The 25124-nt window shown below is 39.6% G+C and overlaps 2 protein-coding genes across 4 annotated transcripts in view; both read left to right on the top strand.

Moving 5' to 3' along the window:
* Positions 1-25124, top strand: part of Mctp1 (multiple C2 and transmembrane domain containing 1) — an 865685-nt gene that overhangs the window by 59801 nt on the left and 780760 nt on the right. The window lies entirely within an intron of this gene.
* The window catches only part of Erap1 (endoplasmic reticulum aminopeptidase 1), a 38577-nt gene continuing 31400 nt past the window's right edge, over positions 17948-25124 (top strand). For all 3 annotated transcript variants that reach the window (XM_032899109.1, XM_032899110.1, XM_032899108.1), the window contains exons 1-2: positions 17948-18070; positions 22150-22686. In XM_032899109.1, coding sequence (XP_032755000.1) covers positions 22196-22686 — 491 coding nt within the window. In that variant the 5' untranslated portion in view covers positions 17948-18070; positions 22150-22195. The remainder of the gene's footprint in view (positions 18071-22149; positions 22687-25124) is intronic.

Genomic DNA, 25124 nt, shown 5'->3' with positions numbered 1-25124 from the left:
ATGTTAATTGAGAGTTTTTCAGGACACAGTAACCTGGCTGGCATTTGTGTGTTCTCTCTTAGGGTCTTTTAGTGACACTCCGTCCAAGATCTTCTGGCTTTCATAGTCTCTAATGGAGAAGTCTATTTATGATTCTGGTGTCTGCCTTTATATCATTACTTGACCTTTTCCCTTTCTGCTTTAATATTCTTTTTTGTTTAGTGCATTTGGTGTTTTGACTATGATGTGATGGGAGGAATTTCTTTTCTGGTCCAATCTATGTGGAGTTCTGTAGGCTTCTTGTATGCTTTTGGGTATCTCTTTCTTTAGGTTAGGGAAGTTTTCTTCTATGATTTGGTGAAGATATTTACTGGTCCTTTGAACTGGGAGTCTTCACTCTCTTCTATAACTATTATCCTTAGGTTTGATCTTCTCCTTGCGTCCTGGATTTCCTGTATGTTTTGGACCAGTAGATTTTTCTGCTTTACATTATCTTTCACAGTTGAGTCGATGATTTCTATGGAATCTTATGCTCCTGAGATTCTCTCTTCTCTTTGTATTCTGTTGGTGAATTTGGTATCTATGGCTCCTTTTCTTCTTTTGGTTTTTTCATATCCAGGGTTGTTTCTATGTGTTCTTTTCTTGATTGCTTCTATTTTCCATTTTTAATTCCTTTCAACTGTTTGATTGTGTTTTCCTGGAATTCTTTCAAGGGATTTTTTATTTTTGCTCTCTGTAGGCTTCTACTTGTTTATTTATGTTTTCCTTGTTTTTCTAAGGGAGTTCTTCACATCTTTCTTGAAGTCCTCCAGCATCATGATCAAATATGATTTTGAAACTAGATCTTGCTTTTCTGGTGTGTTTGGATATTCCATGTTTGCTTTGGTGAGAGAATTGGGCTACGATGATGCCATGTAGTCTTGGCTTCTGTTGCTTGTATTCCTGCGTTTTCCTCTCGCCATCAGATTATCTCTAGTGTTACTTTGTTCTATTTCTGACAGTGGCTAGACTGTCCTATAAGCCTGTGTGTCAGGGGTGCTGTAGACCTGTTTTCCTGTTTTCTTTCAGCCAGTTATGGGAACAGAGTGTTCTGCTTTCTGCATGTAGTTTTTCCTATCTATAAGTCTGAATTTGTTGCCATGGGCCTGTCCTGAATTCACTAGGCAGGTCGCTTGGAGCAGGACTGTTTGTCTTACCTGTGGTCCCGAGGCTCAAGTTTGCTTGTGGGGTGTTACTTACGATCTCTCCGTGGTGGCAGCAACCAGGAAGATCTGTGCCGCCCTTTCTAGGAGCTTCCATGCACCAGGGTTCCAGATGGCGTTTGGTGTTTTCCTCTGGAATGTGGGCAGAGTGCAGTCTCTTCTGGTTTCCCAGGCATGTCTGCCTCTCTGAAGGTTTAGCTCTCCCTCCCACAGGATTTGGGTGCAGAGAACTGTTTATCTGGTCGGCCTCTTCAGGTTCCAGTGTTGTCTTAGACGCAAGGGACCTGCTGCTGCTGTGCTCTTATCCAAGGGAACCTAGAGGCTGTATACAGTTTCCTCTTGGGCCAGGGATGTGGGCAGGGGTGGGCAGTGTTGGTGGTCTCTTCCGCTCTGCGGTCTCAGGAGTGCCCACCTGTCCAGGTGGTGAGGTCTCTCTCCCATGGGGTTTGGGAGCAGCGAGCTGCTGCGGGCAGGGGTCCTCGGATTTGGGAATCCTGCTAAAAACCCATCTATGCTATTTCTAATTTCTGAAAATTGTGAATAGGGTACCCATGAATATGGATCAATGAGGAAAATATAAAGTCCTTGAGTTTTTTACTAAGTTGTATAGTCGAATATTGAGGTAGATGAATTCTAAATTTCCTGGTTAATGACCACACTTATTTTCTTAATGGCTTCCACTTCTATCAGTGATAAATAAATGTACCTCTTTCCTGGTTTGCCAGCATGTACTGTCAGTGTTTATTGGTTTAGGGGATTCTAAGTGGTGAAATAATAGTGGATGTTGTTGAAATAACTAGCCACTTCTAAAAAATTAGATATTAAGTCCAATTCACGTGATGGAGCCCATATGTATAGCTTCTAAACTAAGCAAGTATCAGAGACTTGTAGGTCATGGATCCTAGAGAAAAGCCTAATATTATTTTGCTTCTAAAGGAATATAGTAATAAAATGACTCTAAATGACATACTTCTATATCTATAGATCAGCATCTTGTTCAAAGCTTATTTTTCTTTAACATGGAACAAAAGAATAAGCTATTTTAGAAAGAAAAAGTAATTACTATAGTGTTTTTAAAAGATAAATATAAAAACTTTCTTTATCATTAATAATTTGTAAATGGTATTATTGTCTATGCAAAACAAGAAAAACAAACAATACTTCTTAAATAAATGACAAAACATTCTTGAAATGAGGAAGTATAGAAAAATATTAGAAAGAGATAGTATAACAAAAAATTGCGTCTCTGCAGTCAATAACAAATCCAGGAAAACATACATGAATATAACCAACAGATATTTGATAAAATAGTGAATATTTAAAAAGAAAACATTACCAAATGATAGCAATCATTTTTTAATGTTTAATGATTGTTAACTTGTGCTTATTGATGTATATAGGCAAATATGCCATGTAACATATGTGGGAGTCAATCCACAACTTATAGGCACTAGGTCCCTTGTTCTATAATGTAGGTCCAGGGTGTAGATCTCAGGTTATCAGGTTTGATAGCAGCAATTATTGCTTGCTGAGGTATCAATTCTGCTGAGCTATATAGTATATCTTTAAAGATACAGTTCATTTTCATTCATTTGCTTATATATATTGTCGATTTAAGTTTATTTTTTCTGTATAAACGTAGCCATGAAGGCCAGTAGAAGGTGACAGATCCCTTTGTGCTGGAGTAAAGGGTAGTTATACTATACCTGACTTTGTGCTAGTAATTTTACTTGGGATATCTAGAAGTAGAGCAGGCAGTATTAAGTGAGAAATATCTCTAGTTTCAAGGCACCTTTATTTTAACACTATATATTTTTTAACACTGTATATTTTCAAATAAATTGAAAAATTTAAAAGAAGTGGATACTTTTATTGATGTATAACATCTAACAAAGATAAATCAAGATTATAAATGTAAACAGTCATGTAACATCTAATGAAATATAAACAGTAATTAAAACCTCACAACCTCCAACATACACAAAGAACTAAAGAAGTTACACTCCACAAAATCAAATAACCATATTAAAAATGAAGTACAGAGCTAAACAAAGAATTCTCAACCGAGGAATCTGAATGGCTGAGAAACACCTAAAGAAATATTCAACATCCTTAGTCATGAGGGGAATGCAAATCGAAACAGCACTGAGGTTCCATGTAACACCAGTCAGAATGGCAAAGATCAAAACTCAGGTGACACCAGATGCTGGTGAAGATGTGGAGAAAGGGTACCATTCCTCCATTGTTGGTGGTATTGCAAGTCATTACAGCCACTCTGGGAATCAGTCTGGAGGTTGCTCAGAAAATTGGACATAGTAATACCTGAGGACCCAGCTATAACACGCCTGGGCATATACCAAAAAGATGCTCCAACATATAACAAGGACACATTCATATAACAAGGACAAATTTAAGAAACCCCGTTTGTGTGTCCTCTCAACCCTGCCTCTGGTAAGATGGAAAAACAACACCTCAAACTTAGCTTTTTCATATGGGTGATAAAGATAAGAACTCAGGTTTTTATATTTTCACAGTACACTTTACCAAGTCAATCTCTCAGTTTTTAAACAAGTTCCTTGTATAGTGAAATATTAGATCTATAGGAACACTAGGCTGAAGTCTATATTTTCTCTAGTCGGAGTCATCTCAAACTGCAGATCAAAAGGCAAAACCCAGGAATATATAATGAATTGTTTTTTTTCAAAATTTCTTGGATCTTTTTCATCACCTTCTCTCTGCCCTCATCCCAGTCCAGCATTGGTAGTTGAACTCTTGTCCATCTTCATGTTAAGCTTTAAGACATTCTCAATGTAGAAATGAGTAAACCTAATTACTACCAATATTAGTTTTGTTTTTTTTTTGACGTAAGAAAATATCTGATGAAAGAAGCTGAGAAGACTGAGTGAGCCAGACTCAGGCTGCTGACAAGCTGAAAACCAACAGTTTGGGAGAATAGCCCTAAATTTATGTTTCTAAAAACTGAAAAAGACTGAAAACGGTCAATTCCAGGAAAAAATACCACTTGCTGGCAGCCAATCAGGAAGATGCCTAGTCTGAGCCAACCTCATGGGCAACCAATCAGAAGCTGTAAAAGCTGACTCACAAGCTAGCCTGAGACAAGTATAATTAAGTAGCAAAAGTCCCCAAATCCCTCAGTGCTTTAACCAATCAAAGGCAGCCATACTCCTGGAGATAGAACTAATCAATAATAGGAATGAAAGATAAAAGTCACCCATTCCTACCCTAACAGACTTAAAATTGACCCTGAAATTTCCATACCTTTGTCTTCCATCCAGATGAATGGTAGACCCCCCTCCCTGCTGGCAGGTTATCTACAAAATAAACACTCTTTCCTGTTGCATATTATTTGAGTCTGGGGTTTTCTTCCCAAATCATAGCCTCTTATAAAACTTGATGAATAAAAGGTTTATTTTGCCTCTCACTTTGAAGACATTATCTATTTAACAGGGAGGACATGACTACAAACTGTGTGAAACTCATCTTAACATTGCATTACAAGCAGAGAAATGAATGCTGTGCTCGGCTCAACTTTCTCCTTTTTATTCTATTCATGACAGCAGCCCATTGAATGGTGTAGTCCACATTCAGAGTATTCTCACTTTAGTTAGGACAGTCATAATTCTCCCTTAGAGTCATTGTCTGGGATTTGTTTCCTAAGTGATTCTAGATCCTGTCATACTGACAATTAATATTAATGAATACATTATCATCCCTCAGTATTTGTATATCTCAAATTTTACTAGTGTAATTTCAACATGAATTAGATACATTATGAAATGAGAAGAGCTGTTCTATACCATGTTGAGAATTAGAGAGCAGCCGAGTCACAGAGACAGATTTGATTTATTTTTTCACATCTTCATCACATACTTTTGCCTTTCCCGTGTGGAGATATAGCAGAAGACATTCCTGAAGGAGAGGTATTGCCAAGGATCAGAGATTGCCATATACCAAGCAGTGTTTTAGGAATTTTGCTTTATAACACAGAAGTCTGATCTCCATCTTAAACATCTCATGTGTTTATTGTGTTTTGTGGAGGTAGGTACACAAATGCAACCATGAGAAAGTAGAGGTCAGAGGACAACTTGCAACATTCATTTCTCTCCCTCTAAAGTGTCGGGTCCAGAGATCAATCTCAGGTCATCAGGTTAGTAGTAAAAGCCTTTACCAGGTAAGCCATCTTGTTCCATTTCCTTACACTGTCAGATAAGAAAATTGGATAGCTATTTAATTACACAGTTTGAACATGTATAGAAATATCATCCTGTACCTCCTAACAGCATTATACACATATTAACGATAAAACTTAATTGATAACAAGAAACACACGGATTGTTGTTTATACACATCAAACAGCAAATCACATGCATCTTTATTTTTTTAATTAATATTTCATTTATTTACGGTCCATTTCTTACCCTCCCCTCCCAGTCCCACCTTCCCCAGTTCCTCATCACATTCTCCCTCTCCCCTGCCTCTAAGAGTGTGCTCCCCACCTCCCAGATATATCCTTTCCCTGGGGCCTCAAGTCTCTCCAGAATCAGGTGCATCCTCTCTCACTTAGACAAGATTAGACAGTCTTATGTATGTGCTGGAGGCCATTGACCAGCTTGTGTATGCTCCTTGTTGGTGGCTCAGTCCTGGAGTGTTCCCAAGGGTCTGGGTTAGTTGACCTACTGGTCTTCCTATGGGTTTGCCCTCCCCTTCAGCTCCTCCACTCCTTCCCTTAATACCTCCATAGGAGTCCCTGACTTCTGTCCAATGGTTGGGTCTCTGAATCTGTCTCAGTCAGCTTCTGGTAATGCCTTGCAGAGGTCAGCCATGCTAGACTCCTGTCTGTAAGATCAGTAATTGTCTCAGGCCTTGCTGCCCCCCAACCCCAATACAAGATGGATTCCAACTTGGGCTGATCACTTTACAGCCTTTCCTTCAGTCTCTTCTAAACTTTTGTCCTTGTAATTCTTTTAGATAGGAACAATTCTGGATCAGAAATTTTGACTGTGGGTTGGTAACCAGTTCCCTTCACTTGGGACCCACTCTATCTACTGGAGGTGGACTCTTTGAGTTCCCTCTCCTCACTGTTGGGTGTTTTGACTAAGATCACTCACATTTAGTCCCAGGAGTCTCTCATATCCCAGGTCTTTGGAACTTTCTACAAGCCCCCCCAACCTTCAACTGCCAGAAACTGGATATTTTCATTTATTCTTCTGGACCTCTGGGCTTCTCTCCTTCTCCACTCTCCCCAAACCTGATTCTGTCCCTGTCCCCCTTTTTTTGTTAAACTTCTTAGTGTCTATGGGTCATATCCTGGATATTCTGTACTTTTTGATTAATTTTCACTTATCAGTGAGTATATACCCATGTTCTTTTTGGTCTGGGTTACCTCAATCAGGATCTCAGAGTTGTTTTGATTTGCATTTCCCTTATGACTAAAGATATTGAACATTTCTTTAGGTGCTTCTCAGCCATTCAGTATTCCTTAGATGTAAATTCTTTCTTTAGCTCTGAACCCCATTTTTAATAGGGTTATTTGTCTCCTGCCGTCTAACTTCTTGAGTTCTTTGTATATATTGGCTATAAGCCCTTTGACAGTTGTAGGATTGGTAAAGACCTTTTCCCAATCTTTTGGTTGCCATTTTGTCTTAACAACAGTGTCCTTTGTCTTACAGAAGCTTTGTAGTTTTATGAGATCCCATTTGGCAATTTTTGATCTTAGAACATAAGCCATTGGTGTTTTGTTCAGGAAATTTTCTCCAGTGCCCATGTGTTCGAGATTCTTCCCCACTTTTTCTTCTGTTAGTTTGAGTGTATCTGGTTTTGATGTGGAGGTCCTTGTTCCATGTGAACTTAACCTTTGTACAAGGTGATAAGAATGATCGATGTGCATTCTTCTACATGCTGACCTCCAGTTGAACCAGCACCATTTGCTGAAAATGCTATCTTTTTTCCATTGAATGGTTTTGGCTCCTTTGTCAAAAATCAAGTAACTATAGTTGTGTGGGTTCATTTCAGGGTCTTCATTTCTATTCCACTGGTCTATCTGCCTGTCCTCTGTACCAATAACATACAGTTTTTATCACTATTGCTCTATAATACTACTTCAATTCAGGGATACTGCGTCCCCTGAAGTCCTTGTATTGTTGAGGGTAGTTTTAGCTATCCTGGGTTTTTTATTATTTCAAATAAATTTGCAAATTGATTTGTCTAACTCTATAAAGAATTGGATTGGAATTTTGATGGGGATTGCATTGAATCTGTAGATTGCTTTTGGTAGAATGGCCATTTTTACTATATTAATCCAGCCAATCCATGAGCATAGGAGATCTTTCAATCTTCGGAGATCTTCAATTTCTTTCTTCAGAGGCTTGAGGTTCTTATCATACTGATCTTTCACTAGCTTGGTTAAAGTCACACCAAGATGTTTTATATTATTTAGGACTATTAAGAAGGGTGTCATTTCCCTAATTTCTTTCTCAGCTTGTTTCACTTTTGCGTAGAAGAAGGCTACTGATTTATTTGAATTAATTTTATACCCAGCCACTTTGCTGAAGGTGTTTATCAGGTTTAGTAGTTCTCTGGTAGAACTTTTGGGATCACTTACACACTCTCTGTGTCCTCTGGTTAGTCTGGCTAAGGGTTAATTTTCTCAAAGAACCAGCGTTTGGTTCTGTTGATTATTTGTATAGTACTTTTTGTTTCTACTTGGTTGATTTCAGCTCTGAGTTTGATTATTTCCTGCCCTCTACTCCTCCTGGGTGTATTTGCTTCTTTTTGTTCTAGAGCTTTTAGGTGTGCTGTCAAGCTGCTGAGATATGCTCTCTCCTGTGTCTTTCTGCAGGCACTCAGAGCTATGAATGTTCCTCTTAGTACAGCTTTCATTGTGTCCCATAAGTTGGGGTATGTTGTGTCTTCATTTTCATTAGATTCTAAGAAGTCTTTAATTTAATTTTTTCCTTGACCAGGTTTTCATTGAGTAGAGCATTGTTCAACTTCCATGTATATGTGGGCGTTCTTTCCTTATTGTTATTTAAGACCAGCTTTAGCCCATGGTGGTCTGATATGGTGCATGGGATTATTTCTATCTTTCTGTATCTGTTGAGGCCTGTTTTGTGCCTGATTATACAGTCAGTTTTGGAGAAAGTACCATGAGGTGGTGAGAATAAGGTATATCCTTTTGTTTTATCCTTTTGTTCTCTAAATATCTGTTAAATCCATTTGGTTCATAACTTCGGTAAGTCTGTCTATGTCTCTGTTTAATTTCTGTTTCCATGATCTGTCCATTGATGAGAGTGGTGTATTGAAATCTCCTACTATTATTGTGTGAGGTGCAATGTGTGCTTTGAGCTTTAATAAGGTTTCTTTTTATGTATGTAGGTTCCCTTGTATTTGGACCATACATGTTTAGGATTGAGAGTTCATTTTGGTGGATTTTTTCTTTGATGAATATGAATTGTCCTTCCTTATCATTTTTGATGACTTTTGATTGAAAATCAATTTTATTTGATATTAGAATGGCTACTCCAGCTTGCTTTTTCAGACCCTGGAAAGTTGTTTTCCAGCCCTTTACTCTGAGTTAGTGTCTGTCTTTGTCTCTGAGCTGTGTTTCCTGTAGGCAGCAAAATGCTGGATCCTCATTACATACCCAGTTTGTTAATTTGTGTCTTTTTATTGGGGATTTGAGTCCATTGATGTTGAGAGATATTAAGGAATAGTGATTGTTACTTCTTGTTATATTCATATTTGTAGGTGAGATTATGTTTGTGTGCTTTTCTTCTCTTTGTTTTGCAGCAAAATGATTAGTTTCTTGCTTTTTCTAGGGTGTAGCTTGCCTCCATGGGTTGGTCTTTACCATTTATTATCCTTTGTAGGGTGGATTTGTAGAAAGATATTGTGTAAATTTGGTATTGTCATGGAATATCTTGGTTTCTCCATTTATGTCAATTGAGAGTTTTGCTGGATATAGTAACATGGGCTAGCATTTGTGTTCTCTTAGGGTCTGTCTGACATCTGTCCAAGATCTTCTGGCTTTCATAGTCTCTGGTAAGTAGTCTGGTGTGATTCTGATAGGTCTGCCTTTATGTGTTACTTGACCTTTTCCCCTTACTGCTTTTAATATTCTTTCTTTGTTTTGTGCATTTGGGGCTTTGACTATTATGTGTAGGAGTTTCTCTACTGGTCCAATCTATGTGGAGTTCTGTAGGCTTCTTATATGTTTATAGGCATCTTTTTCTTTAGGTTAGGGAAGTTTTCTTCTATGATTTTGTTGAAGATATTTACTGGTCCTTTGAGTTGGTAATCTTCACTTTCTTCTATACCTATTATCGTTAGGTTTGATCTTCTCATTGAGTCCTGGATTTCCTGTATGTTTTGGGCTTGGAGTTTTTTGCTTTTACATTATCTTTGACAGTTGTGTCGATGATTTCTATGGAATCTTCTATATCCAGGGTTGTCTCCCTTTGTGCTTTCTTTATTGTTTCTATTTCCATTTTCAATTGCTTCACCTGTTTGATTGTGTTTTCCTGTAATTCTTTCAGCGATATTTGCCTTTTCTCTTTATAGGCTTCTGCCTGTTCATTTATATTTCCCTGCATTTTTCTAAGGGAGTTCTTAATGTCTTTCTTAAAGTCCTCCATCATCATGATCAAATGTGATTTTAAATCTAGATCTTGCTTTTCTTGTGCGTTTGGATATTCATTGTTTGCTTTGGTGGGAGAATTGGGCTCTGATGATATTTTGGTTTCTGTTTCTTGGGTTCCTGCACTTTTGTCTTGCCATTAGGTTGTCTCTGGTGTTACCTTGTTCCTCTATTTCTGACTGTGGCTTGACTGTGCTATAGGCCTGTGTGTTAGGAGTGCTGCAGACCTGTTTTCCTGTTTTCTTCAGCCAGTTATGGCAACAGAGTGGTCTGCTTTCAGATGTGTAGTCATTCCTGTCCACTGGCTTTCATCTGTTCCTGTGAGTGTGTGTCTTGAGTCCACCAGGCAGGTCTCTTAAATTTTCAATTAAGGAAAATACTCAGGTAGAGACAGAAGATAAAATTAGAGAAAGTCAAGCAAAGGTTATTATAAAATGAACTTATTTTATCCAGTTAGTATATATCAAAGACCTTCAGATGATGATCATTCACAGTGTTAAAAGGAATTCAAATGACAATCAATGGATGTCTTAGAACTAAGAAAATTTATTGAAGGTGTAACTAATTTTGGAATGCATTGTCCACTTGTAAAACAAATTATGACTTCTTGGGCCATTAAAAATTGAGTAATCTCCCAAGATTGGAAGGATATGGCAAAAATACTAGAATCTGCATCACATTTACAATAGTTCTCTTGGTGAAGAGAAAAGGCAAAGGAGTTAGCATGACAATCTGAGTCAGTTGGTAGATGCAGCAAAGCTCTACAGAAGGGAAAAGTTAGGGAGATTGAATGAAAAAAAATGCTTTAGGGATGATTTGAAAAAATCTTGCCAGTACAATTTCTCAGAATCTTTGAACATGGTCTACTCATGGAATTTCAGAGATTTCTTTGTGTGGTACGGCAAATAGAGCCTGGAAATAGGTTTATACAGCAAGCAGACAGAGATTAAATAATAATTTAGGCCTTGATCTCATGAAGGTTGAAAGGTCAGAAGACAGGAGAAACATTGTCTTAATGGTTAATATTGTTCAGATTGTTTTGAATTGTTTTCATTATCAAAAAGAGTGTGATTTTGAGTTTGGTGATTTTATTAAAATTCCTCTGGGAGAGAGGTCAAGCTACATGCTTAATGATTTCCAGCTATTGGACGAAAGATATACTATTTTGGGAGAAAGACTCTATCTTTGTGTTGACATGGAAGGAAAAGAGGCTCTTGATCCCATCCAGAGTGATATGGATCTGATATAACAGGGTGAGACCCCCTGAAGAACTATAAAAGTTTGAGAAAGTCAAACAGGAATGGTAAAGTTTCGTTTATGCCATCCTTCACATGGCAAAAAGACATTATTATTGTTTATTAATAAAACTAACCTTTGAAGAAAGGTCCTTCTTTATTGATCTTCATTAACTAATATGTGCACCCTGCACACTCCACTTGAATGTCTTTACAGAACATCTTGCTTATAAGTTTTGTATATTGCAGGATAAGAGAAGAGAAAGCCTTGACAAAATTCACACTCTGTGATTCTGAGACTGGGACTTTCCATTCCAGTTCCTTGTTTGATTCTACCTCAACTACAACAAATCAGTTTCTTTTAAACAGTTACTTCCAGAACTTTTTCAGAATAGCTAGTTTGCCTATCCAGTCTTTCAGAGTGTCATAGTCAAGATGTCAGCTAAGGAATAAACTTTCTCAGCACATAGTGACTGGAAGGCAAAGGATGCCAGATAGTTCTCCTTTGACAAACCAATTTTCCTATTTCCCTTTGGGTCTCCAGGAGAGAATTCTTCATCCCAATTCATCTGGAAAGAGATAAAAGAAAACCATTTTCCCAGTCCCTTATGTTGGGGTGGATAGTTCTGGTTATTTTATGTATTATAGGTATGTTGTCATTTTAAAGAATACAAATGTTATAGCTTTGGATAGGGAGGGAACTAGAGAATTTAGACTCAGGGATTTCTACCTTTCCTTTCATCTTTTCTATCCTTCTTTCTTAGGTAAAGAAGAGGGGTTTGGAAAAGAAAAGGGGGGATATAGTAATACCATAGAAATTAAAAGAATAGACAAATAGAGATAGGGTTTCAAATTTACTCTTAAAACATGTGCTTTATCAAAATTGACAAAATTGATAGACTGGGTGTTGAGTATATCTTATACTTTATAAATTATTAACTGTAATACTTGTGCTCAATTTATATGAGAGAAAAGATCCTTTTAATTGGAGAAAAAGAGGAAAATGTTGTGGACTGCCCTGGTGCTGTTTGTATTTTGATGTTAATTATGCTTCCTCAAAAGGAGCTTCCCCAACAAGAAGTGGATCACATACTCAGGTGATTTCATGTAAACCTTTTCCCTTTTTATAGGGTCAAAAAAGGGCTAGAGTCTGTGATTGGGCAGTGGAAGGGAAAGGTGGGATAAAAGGTTTTAGAGAGGGGAAGAGAAGAAGGAGAGCAGGAGACAAGGAGACAGGAGAAGATGGAGGAAGAGGAGATGGAAGGAAGATGGACAAAAACATGATCTGAAGAAGCCACAAATAGCAAGAGGTTTCATAGTTAGGGAATGCAGTAGTATAGTGGTAAATCTGCCCAACCAAGGCATTCAACTTATAAATATTATAACTGAGTTGTGTGTTCTTTGCACAGACTTATTGGGTTTATTGACTTTATTGACTGCAAAGTCCAAGAGTATAGCCTAATTAGCACAGCTGAATCCCACAGTGTGTTACTAAGACCTTGGAAAACAACTTGTAGGATTATTATTATTATTATTATTATTATTATTATTATCATTATTATTATTACTATTATTTGCATTCAACTTTAGATGTTTCAGTCTATCATGGCAGGGAAGACATGATAGAAGGAAATAAAATATCTTGTTTCTAGGTGCTTCCCTTTGATCCCATCCTAATACTTACTTGATGGAATAATCCCATCTATACTGAGGACAGATCATTTCCCCTTTAGTCAATTTTCTCTTAAATTGAGATATGCTGCTCCTGTCCCAGGCAATTTTCAATCCAGCAGTCTTAGTTAATTTTCTATTGCTGTGAATATATCATGACCAAGGAAACTTACAGAAGAGTTTATTGGTGCCTTACAGTTTCAGAAGGCGAGTCCCTGATCATCATGGCAGGGAGCATGACATCAGGCACACAGGCATAGTGCTGAAGCATCTTGAGACAACAATTATGAGACAGAGAGTGCTCACTCCTTGTAACATGCTTTCTCCAACAAGACCACACCTCCTAATCCTTCCAAACAGTTCTACCAATTTAGAATCAAGAATTCAAGTGTATAAGCACATGAAGATCATCTTCATCCAAATTACCACGCTAGCCAGATTGACAAAATGGACCATAACAGAGGCCTCCTAAGGTTTGTTTGTTCCTTCTGTTTTCCTTTGAATTAGCATACCTTTAAATCCATCTCCCACCATTTCAACCCCTCCCCCATATTTCTTCATTCTAGAAAAATATTGCTTCAACCCTTTTTTGTTTGTTTTACTTATTCACTTTACATCCTGCTCACTGCCTCCCTCCTAGTCACCCTCTCCCACAATCCTTTCTTCTTCCTCCTTCTCCTTCTCTGAGTGGGTGGACCCCTCCTGGGAACTCCATTTCCTTATCCCCCACAAAGTCCCCAACCCCTGCACTTCAAGTCTCTGTGAGGCTATGCATTTCTTCTCTCACTGAGGCCAGACAATATAGGCCACGTACAGGTTTTGAGATAGCCCAGGTTCCAGTTGGTCAGGACCCTCATGAAGGTCAAACTGCACGTTTGCTACATATGAGCAGGGAGGCCTAGGTCTAGTCTTTGAATGTTCTTTGGTTGGTGGTTTAGACTCTTGAGAGCCCCAAGGGTTCAGGTTGGTTTTTCTGTGGAGTTCCTATCCCCTTCAGGGCCCTCAGTCCTTCCTTGTATTCGCTCACAAGAGTCCCCAGGATCCATCCACTGTTTGGCTATGGGCTTTAACCTTTTTATAGTGAGGATCCAGTGACCTAGATTACATATGACCACTTTCAAACTGTAACATTTAAATAAAATGACTGGTTCTTATGAACTTAGTAGCCTTCTTTAAAATATTCCTTCTTGGGGTTGGGGATTTAGCTCAGCGGAAGAGCGCTTGCCTAGCGAGCGCAAGGCCCTGGGTTCGGTCCCCAGCTCCGGAAAAAAAAAATATTCCTTCTTTTAATCTATCTTTTTAATCTATACCTATTTCTCTTTTTCTGATGATAACTACGATGGTATAGATTTTTTTTAAAGTTGAAATTTGTCTTATAAAAAGTGTCATTTTTTAAAAGATGGACCAAAATGTGGATTCTTAAGTCCTTCTTAGAAGGGGGAACAAAATACTCAGGAAATACAGGGACAAAGTGTAGAGCAGACTCTGAAGGAAAGGCCATCCAGAGAGTGCCCCATGGAGTTCCATCCCATATGCAGCCACCAAACCCAGTCACCATTTCTGATGCCAAGAAGTGCTTGCTGACAGGAGCCTGACATGGATGTCTCCTGAGAAGTTCTGCCAGAACCTTACTGATCCAGATGAGGATGCTTGCAGCTAACCATCTGACTTGCATGGGGATCCCAAATGGAGAGTTAGAGAAAGGACCAAAGGAGTTGAAGGTGTTTGCAACTCCATAGAAAGAACAACAATGTCAACCAACCAGACCCTCCAGAGCTCCCAGGGACTAAACCACCACCCACAGAATACACATGGATAGACCCATGGCTCCACTGACATATGTAGCAGAGGATGGCATGGTCTGGCATCAATAGGAGGAGGAGAAGCCCTTGGTCCTGTGAAGCTTCTTTTCTCCAGTGTAGGGGAATGCCAGGGTGTTGCGGTGGGAATGGGTGGGTGGGAGTGGGAGCATCCTCGTAGAAGCAGGGGTAGAGGGGATGGGGGAGGGTGAATTGGGAAAAGGGATAACCTTTGAAATGTAAATACATAAAATATGCAAAAAATATGGAGAGGCAGTAAGGTAGGGCTGAGAACAGAGCTCAGAGTTTGTACACTTGCTTGAAGGTTATCCTATAACTCTAGGTTCCATTCGCAGTGTTGAAAAATGTGACAGTAGCTCACATTGTTCACAGAGCTCTAGCATTTGTTTTCACCCTCCAATTCAGACAAATGGACACAGATGTTGGAGACACGTCCTGGTTGGCTTGGAGAGCTGGCTTGTATGCTAAGGGTACATTTTGAAAGCCTTTTGACTCTAATGCTATAAATAAAATCTGTTTCAAGATTCATGCTGGCTTAATTATAAAGTCAGTATTACTGAATTTGCTTTAAAATAAAAGGTAAGAACGAAAAAAAGTGTCATTTTTTTATTAAAGCATATCAAGAAAGCTTTTATTCATTTTCAATAGTATTTTCAAATTTGAATTTTAGGACTGAGAAGCCTGTGGGTTACTGTGGTTGTTGAATAAGTAAGAATGGTCCCACAGACTCATATATTTAAATGCCCAGTTACTAGGGAGTGACATTATTTGAAAGGACTAGGAGGTGTGGCCTTGTCGGAGAAAGTGTGTCTCTAGGGCAGGGCTTTGAGGCTTCAAAAGTCAGCACCAAGTTCAGTTTCTCCCTATCTGTCTGTAGATCAGGATGCCACTCTTCACTGCTCTAACACCATGCCTGCTAAGCCTGCTACCATACTTCCTGCCATGGTGACAATGGAACTGTAAGCAAGCCTCCAATTCAATGCTGTGGTGTGTGTGTGTGTGTGTGTGTGTGTGTGTGTGTGTGTGTGTGTGTGTGTGTGTGTGTGTGTGTGCGTGCGTGCGTGCGTGCGTGTGTGTGTTTTGCTTGATCATGGTGTCTTTTCACAGTTATAGAATATTAACTAAGACAGTTACTCACATGTAGCAGGAATTATCAGAAGTGGAATCAAAAATGAATGGATAAATGTAGCTTTTTCTGTTATGGGGAGGGAGATAGAAAGATAGAGAATGAGCAAGCAAGTAAGCTGTGGCTTGCATTCAATATACTATCTAATGGTAGTAAGTCATCAACTTGGTACCTTTTCTCTTCCCTCTGACAATTACTAAGTTTGGCAGTTTTCTTAGTTTTGATTTCATAGACTCTATAACAACATAAAATCTGAAGTCCAAGATCAGCCTTTGCAAAATCCCAGGTACTGTTTTAAAACTGGAAGTGAATGCTTCCAAATCTATGCTTATACTCTGCACTGCTCTTTGATTCTAAACATGAAACCACAGCCAGTGTAACTCTCGGAGCCAGAGTGCATAGCTCAGTGCACAGTGCAGTGTGCTCTCCTCGCCCGTTGGCCAGCTCTTTCCTGCCTAGTTCACAGAGGAACATATTTCCTCCTGTATTTTTAGGAGACTTCTATATCAGCTCCTTCTGCTCTATTTGCTTCTGCTATACTGATCTTCAAGAAATGTCTTTATGGCTATGTGTATAGTTCAATGGTTGAGTACCACATGCCTAGCACCCACAAGACTTATGAAGAAGTGGAGAGGGGAAAGACAGACTGAATGATGGCAAAGGAAAGTTTACTAGTAACAAAAGGGAAACCATTACATAAAAATAAAATGTAAAATAATGCAATGCAAGGCCCTGAACAAGCTAAGGTAGCTGGGAGTTCTTAGAGATGCTTGGGGACTTCAAAAGCACAGTAATGCCAACCATCATATTATCACAGAAATTGCCAGATTCTGAAACTCTCACAATTCTGCTGAATTTTAATAAAATATTTCCCATAATTCTTTTCTATTTGAATCTGGGGTTGGGGTATTTATTTTTATAATAAAGATGTCCCTTGAGGTACATATTTTTTGCAAAAAAAAGAAGCATTGAAAACAGTGTTGAGTAACAATGCTCAGAGGTTTGCATGCCAAGTTCTTAGTGGGCAGGAGACTGAGAACTAAGCCTAAGCAAAAGCCTGGGGAGCAGCCAGGATAATATTTGAACAGGGACTAGAATATGTGTTTTATTACTTCTGTGCAAAATTGTCTTTAAATTTATTTGTTTGTTTGTTTGTTTATTTATTTAAATGTAGGCGTGCTGCATGTGTACCTACATGTCAGGGCATTAGATCCCTTTATAAAGGGTTGTGAGCTATCCTGTAGTTTCTGGGAAGAGCAGCAGGTTCTTAACTACTGAGCCATCTAACATTGCCTGGTAGTGGTAACACACATCTTTGGTCAGATCTCTGTGAGTTCGAGGCCAGACTGGTCTACAGTATGAGTTCCAAGACAGGGCTGCACAGAGAAATCCTGTGTCGAAAATCATACATACATACATACTTATATACATACATACATGACGATCCTCCGTAGTGCAATGTCTTTTCTTTTTTAGGGGTAGAGAAGTCCCGGAGTATCTCTAATCCTCAACCTCAAAACACTCAGAATTTGACTTCCGGGATTGTATCTTTTGGGGATGGGGGCAAGACTCTCAAGCTCACTGAGAACATCTTCTGCATTCAATGGGTTGTAGAGGGCCGCAATAACATTCGCCACCACAAGATGGCGCTGGCTTCCACTGCGCCCCACGTGGAAAGCCAGGATAGCTTTCGCCATTACAAGATGGCGCTGGGGATTGGGGATTAAGCTCAGCAGTAGAGCGCTTGCCTAGCGAGCGCAAGGCCCTGGGTTCGGTCCCCAGCTCCGAAAAAGAAGAAAAAAGAAAAAAGAAAGAAAAAAAAAAAATAAAACAAGATGGCGCTGGCCTCCGCCGCGCCATCCAACTTCCTTTCAGGAAGTTAACTGTGTGCGCATGTGCAAGAGTGCCTTCGTGCCAGGTCTTTGCCCACTCCGGGGCGTGCCTAATGAGATCATGGGTAAGCGACCAATCAGGTGTGGATATAAGCCTGGCCATGCTGGCGCCCCGGGCCCTCTCTTTAGATTAAATAAACGTCTGAATACCTTGTTGAGCACTAACTTTGCACATTGCTGCATTTCTTTCCTTAGTGAGGTTAGCAAACAAATCAAATACACTGTAAGAAGAGGAGAAACAGTCCATGTTCTGGTGGGTGTGCCTCCCTGCCTAGTGCACTGCCAACCTTGGAGAATTCATTCCCTATCAGGGTCCCTAACTTTGAGTCCCGGTAGCCCTGGCTAGACCGCACCCTTGCGCTTGCTTTCTTTTAGCGCCTTAGCAGGTGATGACCCGCGCCTGCGGCCCGCTTTGGCCCCACGCGCCCTTGCGCCCAGCTTCACTTTCACTTTCGATCCCGGGCGGCAAGACTGGCGGCGGTGCTGAAGGTGAGGCGGCTCCGTCCAGCAGGGTGGAATGCTAGGCTCGCGCGGTACCGGACTGTGGGCAGCTGAGTGTGGGCTCTGGCAAACGGGCCCCAGCGGCGGCTGAGGGTAGGGGTGGGGGTGGCGCGGGCAGGACCGGCGCAGTGGGTCCGGAGCTGGAGTCCGAGCGCGCTTAGGAGCGCAGGGTCGTGGTAGTACGCTGCAGGCCGGCCCGCCTGGTAGGCAGCTTGCAGGAGCTGACCACGCTCCGCCTAACTGCTGGAGACTGGCCAGCGCTCCATTCCACTAAAGCCTAATGGCGACCAGGGAGGGCTGGGCGGATCTCCCGGGCAGCCTGTGGAGAACACCTTGAGGGTGTTGTTCCCACATAAGCGGAAGCGCTGGGGAGGTCAGGGAGTGTCCGGAAGGCTCCTTCTTTTGCTCCGGTACTCAGTGCGGTGCCGAATCTGCCTCCACCCCCCCCACCCCCATCCCCACTCCCATTCTCCCTCCTCTTCCCCATCCGGATCCTAATCCTGATCCAGATCCTGCTCGGGATCCTGTTTCCATGATCCCATGGCTGCATGTAGCCTTTATAAAGAAAGCTTTCTTTGAGGTTGTTTGAGCAAAATGAGTGTCTTTTCTGGTATGTTGCTGGAATGGTTAATTTCCTAAGAGGAAGGAAAGGAGCACTAGAACACACTTTGTTAAACTTTTGGTGACAGTTCTTTGGGTAACCCGGATTTGGAAAGAAATACTGTGTTTTCTTTTGAAAACCAGAATTCCTGTCAACTCCATATATGGTCAACAGTTTAAAAACTTTTTAAATTGGCCACAGTTGTCAAAGCTCCCACCTCCTCCCCTTTCCTGATTAGATTTGGAAATGTACCTTGAATGGGTAGCTTTTTAAGGTGGACCCAAGAGGAAAATTCTAGTATATTTACATAGTTTTAACTCTACATTGAAATATTTTGTCAGACATGATGAGTCATTTTCAGTGCATGTTAACTTTGGATTATACTGTGGGAAGTTTGAAAGCATAGATTGCTTTACATTCAGTGCCCTAATACAAGTGGGAAATCATCCAAACAATTACCTTTAACTTTCCAAAGGAGCATGAGAAATCAGAAGCACCACATACAGCTTTAATAAGATTTCTAAAATGGCAAACTCTCTGGCTTGAAGTAAGTTAGGTAATAGAAGGTACCACACATTAACAATGGATAACTTCCATTTCATCACATGAAAAAGGAAAGTATTTTACAATGTTCTTAAAATTAAAACAGCCTGGAGTGCTATGACATTATATCTGTGCTAAGAGTGCCCCCTAGAAATTTTATTTGGGAGTTTTCTTTTAGATATCAAAGTTAAACATGTTAATAAATGAACCCATAATTCTTTCTCCCTTTAAAAGTTATTGTGTTCCAGAAATAGCCACACAAACCACTAAAACACCAATTTCATTCAGGTGTGGATAGTTTATTGGATGTATACTCCAAGACTGATTTTAATCAGGGATGCAGCCAGGAGTCAGGATCCAGAGCTGTGACCCCAGACAGTCCCCAGAACCAGTTTTTATATAGGGAAAAACAACAAATAGGTGCATTTTCAACATTTACATCCTTTGCAACATTCAGGCTATCTTGACAAGACAGCACTGCTTGACTTTAAGCTGCTAGGGTGAGTCTAGGGGCAAGGAGGCTAAGGAATCTCCACAGTCCATAAGGCTCCTGACACAGCACAACAACAAACTGTTTTTGCTAGGGCAAGGAAGAATAGGTCAAGGTATGGTTAAAAGCTACAAAATGAAAGTTGAGGGAATATGGCAGAGCTATTGTCAAGTTTTAATATTTAAGAATTGTATTTTTTTTAACCTGTCCAATCATGGCCTTGACCTAACTTGTGCCAGTCCTCACCTGTATAATGATATCAACCTACAGGGGATAGAGAGCCTGATTACCTGGCTCAACAGTCTAGGGAGAAGAGGAGCCTTTGATAACTTCTTTGGAGATGTTTTCCAGTCTGGTAATGAAGAATCTGCATCTCAGTGACTCGGTTCCAAACATCCACTGAGTGCCTGTGGATCACCAGATCAAAGGACACAGTTCTCTGGTCCTTTTTTAGAAAAGAGAAAAATACAGGTGAAAAAAATTAGTTCACTAAAATGCCATAGGTTTCAAGATAAAACTCTATGCCGAATTAAGCTGAACACAAAATTCAGTGGCATTTAATACCTATTGATAATGTTAAACTTATTCCCTCAAATAAGGTACAAATATAAGGCAGATAGTTTACTTTTTAGGAAAGACCAAATTCTTATGGGAAATTGTTTCATATACCCACTGACTTTCCGTAGATAAGCATTGACATTTGTTCTGTCTGTCCCTATTTTGGTTCCCTGGTATTGAAGCCTTCAAACACAGGTATAATCTCCCTAGCTCATTTGTGCTAAGTTCTTAGTATGAGGCCTTACCACACCAGCTGCTCATGATCCTTTCTGTCAACTCAAAAACACTTGTAGCTTTTTCATCTTCTGAGCTGCCGGAGAGTGCCAGGGACTTACAAAGTACTTGTCTGTTTGAACCTGCCACATTCATATCACCTTCTTCTGTCTTGGGCCAATGGGACATGATCAGCTTTAGGGATCCCCATTTATAATGTAGTTCAAATATCCAGCAGCCAGAGAAGTCTGAGAGAATTACAATCATTCTCTTGAGCTCTTCTCTTAGGAAGCCTTGGAAAACTGATAGAAATGGGTTTGTGTAGGATAATGAACTATGCTTGATTCTGGAGGATAGATTTCAAACAATCATAAAGTTCATATAATCTTTATATCCCATGACATTTGTATACAGCAAAAATGTATAGACTGTGGCATTACTTCCAGTAGGCTGTAAGTAAATCCATATATGTTCTCTTGGGTTAGTCATTTTCCCACAAGTCTCTCTGGAATACCCTTCATTCCACAGGAGTTGTACAGGCTATGGTCATATTACCCTTAACTTACCTGATTTCATCTGATCTAGGAATCTAAGCAGGGTTAGACCTGTTAAGCACTTGGATGGGAGACAATACCAATTCTTCCTCCATGTTATGTCTTCCAAAAGAAGTGAGCTCCTGACTTGCTTACCCCACACACAGCACTTTGAATTTCATGCTTCTTTCCAAATCTAACATGTCCTTCTGGGCTATAATCAGATGCTGGCCTTGCACTGCAGCTAGACTTACTCTTTTGTTTTGTAAATGGCTGTATTCTTCCCAATACCAATACCAAACTATTATTGTTGTTATTAAAATGCTCCACTACTCTATGTTGTGCTTTCTATTCCTACTTGAATGATCAATATCTTCTCTATCTTCTTAGCATTGCTGAGCTGCAAGACTGGTCTCTGACTGCAGAAGCTGAACAGTCTAGATTCTTGTTGTTTCTTCACCCTGATTAGTGTTGTGGACACCTCATTTCAGTTCAGATAAATGAACTTTAAAGCTGGTGAAGCTCTTGTAGGGCATCATTGTAGAAATGGCAGCAGCAGTGCAAGTTTCTAATTCCAGGGCAATGGAGCACAACAGGACTCCCCTGAGATTGAATGTGTATGAACAATGGTGCTCTGCCTGACCACTCTTGCCTGTTTTATCCCCAAATGTCCATTTATTGAGCTACTCTAGACACTCTAATAGTTCCTCTTTTTTTTTTTTGTAGAATTTGTCCTACTACACTGCTATTTTATTCTAGCATCTTAGTTTAACTAAAATTGAGTTAAAATTTCAAAGTCAAATGATTCTTTCCAGTGGGTCTGAAGCCAGTTGTGCCTGCAATTCCTGTATTAACAGACAGAGGCAGAGAAACTACAAGTTGAGGGCCAGCCTACTTTATGTAACAAATTTTAGGCTACCCAGATATACACAGTTGAGGGCGTCCAAGTAAAAATAAGCAGAATGAAGAGAGCTCCCAATGGCAAAAGGAAGGTGATTTTAAATATCTGGAACTTTTGAAACATTCTATCTATGTTTGATGATGCATTTTGACATGCTGTCATAATGACATTGAATACTACTGACTATTATTTTTGCTTTTCTATATTTTGTTTTCATTGTGCCTGTAGGTAATTTGAGCAAGAAGGTGGTGTCCTCAAATAGTCACTTGCAAGCATGCCCTCTCTTCTTTCCCTAGTATTGACCTTTTTAGCTGTGTCTTCTCCTTCTTGTTGTCAGAACAGTGACACAGCATCTCCAAAAGCTAGTAATGGGGCCTCATTCCCTTGGAATAATATGCGACTTCCTGAGTATATCACCCCAATTCATTATGATCTCATGATCCATGCAAACCTTAGCACTCTGACTTTCTGGGGGAAAACAGAAGTAGAAATCACAGTTAGCCAGCCCACCAGCACCATTATCATGCACAGTCACCAGCTGCAAATATCTAAGGCCACCCTCAGGAGAGGAGCTGAAGAGATGCTGCCTGAAGAACCACTGAAGCTCATGGAATATTCTGCTCATGAGCAAGTTGCACTGCTGACTGCCCAGCCGCTCCTTGCTGGGTCCGTGTGCACAGTTATCATCACCTATGCTGCCAACCTGTCTGAGAATTTCCATGGATTCTATAAAAGCACCTACAGAACACAGGAGGGGGAAAGGAGGTAAGGGGAATTTTCATCATCAAGTGTGCCCACACTAAATGTATTATTTAGATGCTGTTCCTTTCAAACTCCCATTTCTTGTGGAAATTTGTTCATATTATCATCTTTATGCTGTTAAAAATGACTAAATCTTCTCTTTTACTTTTTTTGCCTTATTTTTTCCTTCTTTTTAGCTCTTTTCTGAGCTATAGTAAATACCTTAATTCTTTTGAGTATGCAATACTGTCCTGGGGCTCTTGTAACAGGTGCCACATAGTAGGCCCCTTAGCATAGTCTTGGTTTTCTCCTAGTTTTGGAAGCTAGAATGCTGAAATCAAGCTGTGATAGGCCTGTGTTCCCTCTGACTCTGAGTGCAATCCCTTCTTACTTCTCCCTAGAATCTAGCTGTTCATCCTTCACAATCCTTGATGGAGAGTTGCATTTCAGCTCTATTGTCTCCTGGTCCCCGATAATCCTCCCTGCACTTCACATGTCCAAAATACAAACTTTCAAATCAAAATACCAGTCATATTGCTTGAGGCCCAGTTCAGCATCCTCAGTTTAGTTTTTTTTTTTTTTTTTTTTTTCCCATTGGCAATGGTCTGTACTAGGTGGTTGTAGTTGCCAGGAGACATTGATATTTGCTATTGGAAGCACAGCAAGAAGGTCCTTGAGCCCACAGATCTCCAGGAAAGCAAGAATACTAGATAATGGATTGTCTTTCCAATGGGAAAGATGAAAAACCTGTTCTTCCATCTAGAGAGTTGAGAACTGAAAGTGATTAACAGCCTGGTAATCTGTGTTATCTGTTGGGCCAGGCCATATCAAGTACCTACAACCAGGGCCAGAGGTGGATAATAGCCAAAATTATCTTTATACTATCTGGAGACCAGGACAGACCCATAGGCCCTAAGCTAGTAAAAATATTACATCTCTAGAAAACATCTTCTTGGAAGAAATGACATGTATCCTGAGTTGAGTTTCAATATAATTATGTTTCCCTGGGTAATGGGGATTGCACTACACCAGGAAACTTTTTTCCAAATTATACTGGGCTTAAATACATTAGGAATAAACCATCTGTTATTAGACTCCCCTGAATCTGATTCTGATTAACAAAATCAGTCTGCACTGGTTTTTCATTCTTATTTTTTCATGGGGTTCAAATCACTGCCAGGATACCTGATGGAACGCCCTCAGTAGGTTAATGGTTGTCCTGTCAAGCTTTCATTCTTCCTTGACTTCTAAGGGAACATACAGAAAAACCACAAAGCAGCTTGAATACTTCACTACCTGAAAGACTGCTTATGTTTCTCAGAAACTGAAAGATACACTATGCTCCAAGAGCCATGGACTCTATCCTGAAAAACCTATGACACATATTTCACAAGGCAGGTAGGCAAGACAAGGTTCTTGATTCTCTGGGTGGAGTATTTTTGTAGTAATTTACAGTTTTACTTTTTATATTTAGGAGTGTTTTTGCATGCATGTATGTATGTATACTACTTTTGTGCCTTGTGCCCAAGGGAACCAGAAAACGACTTTGGGATGGAGTTATAGATGGTTGTAAGCTGTCATATGGGTGCTAGGAATAGCACCCAAACCCCCCTGAAAGAGCAACCAGTGCTCTTAACCATTGAGCCATCCATCTCTACAGTCTTTAAATTAGCAATTTCTCTTTATTTTTTAATTTTATTATTTTATTTTATTGGGACAGGATCTCACTTTGTAACCCAGGCTGGACTTGAACTCACAAATATTCATGAGCCTCTGCTTTCCAAATGTGGAAATAAATGTGCACTACCATACCATAGGAAATCTTATGCTAAATTTTAGTATCAAATTTTCTTTTTAGATAATATTGATTTCATATTACTTTGGTAAGATCAAAAGTCAAAATCAGATTATTCATAGCCCCCAGGGGATAACTTTGTAGACTTATTCCTGGATATGCAAGTATTGTTTTTATATATAAATAAACTCATATTTTATGCTTTAGAAGCAGGGTTTTAAAACATTTTTATTTTGCATCATGTCAGTGACTTTATTGAAGTATATTTATTTAATATTTAGTATGTGGACTCAACTTTATAATATCAAAAAACTTAAAAAATATCCTTGAAAAATGTAAATAAATATTCATTAGAATAACTATCTAGAAGTAAAGCCAGTAAGTCAGATGCTACAACATTTTGAAAACCCTCAGTGTTTTCTTCTCACTAAAGGAATCTTTTAAGAGCAAAAGGCTTAAAATATCTCCTTTAATTCTCATTTGTTTTTATTTTACTTATTCAATTTACATCCCATTCACTACCATCTTCCCAGTCACCCCCTCCCAGAAACCTTCCCTCCCATACCCCTTCCACTTTTCCTCCGAGAAGGTGGAGTCACCTCTTAACCTGCCCCCCTCCAATTTGCCCACTATCCTGGCACATTATATCTCTTCAGGACTAGATTTA

This window comes from Rattus rattus, chromosome 3, assembly GCF_011064425.1.
Source record: "Rattus rattus isolate New Zealand chromosome 3, Rrattus_CSIRO_v1, whole genome shotgun sequence".
NCBI classification, from domain to species: Eukaryota; Metazoa; Chordata; class Mammalia; order Rodentia; family Muridae; genus Rattus; species Rattus rattus.
This window is presented reverse-complemented; position numbering and strand designations above follow the sequence as displayed.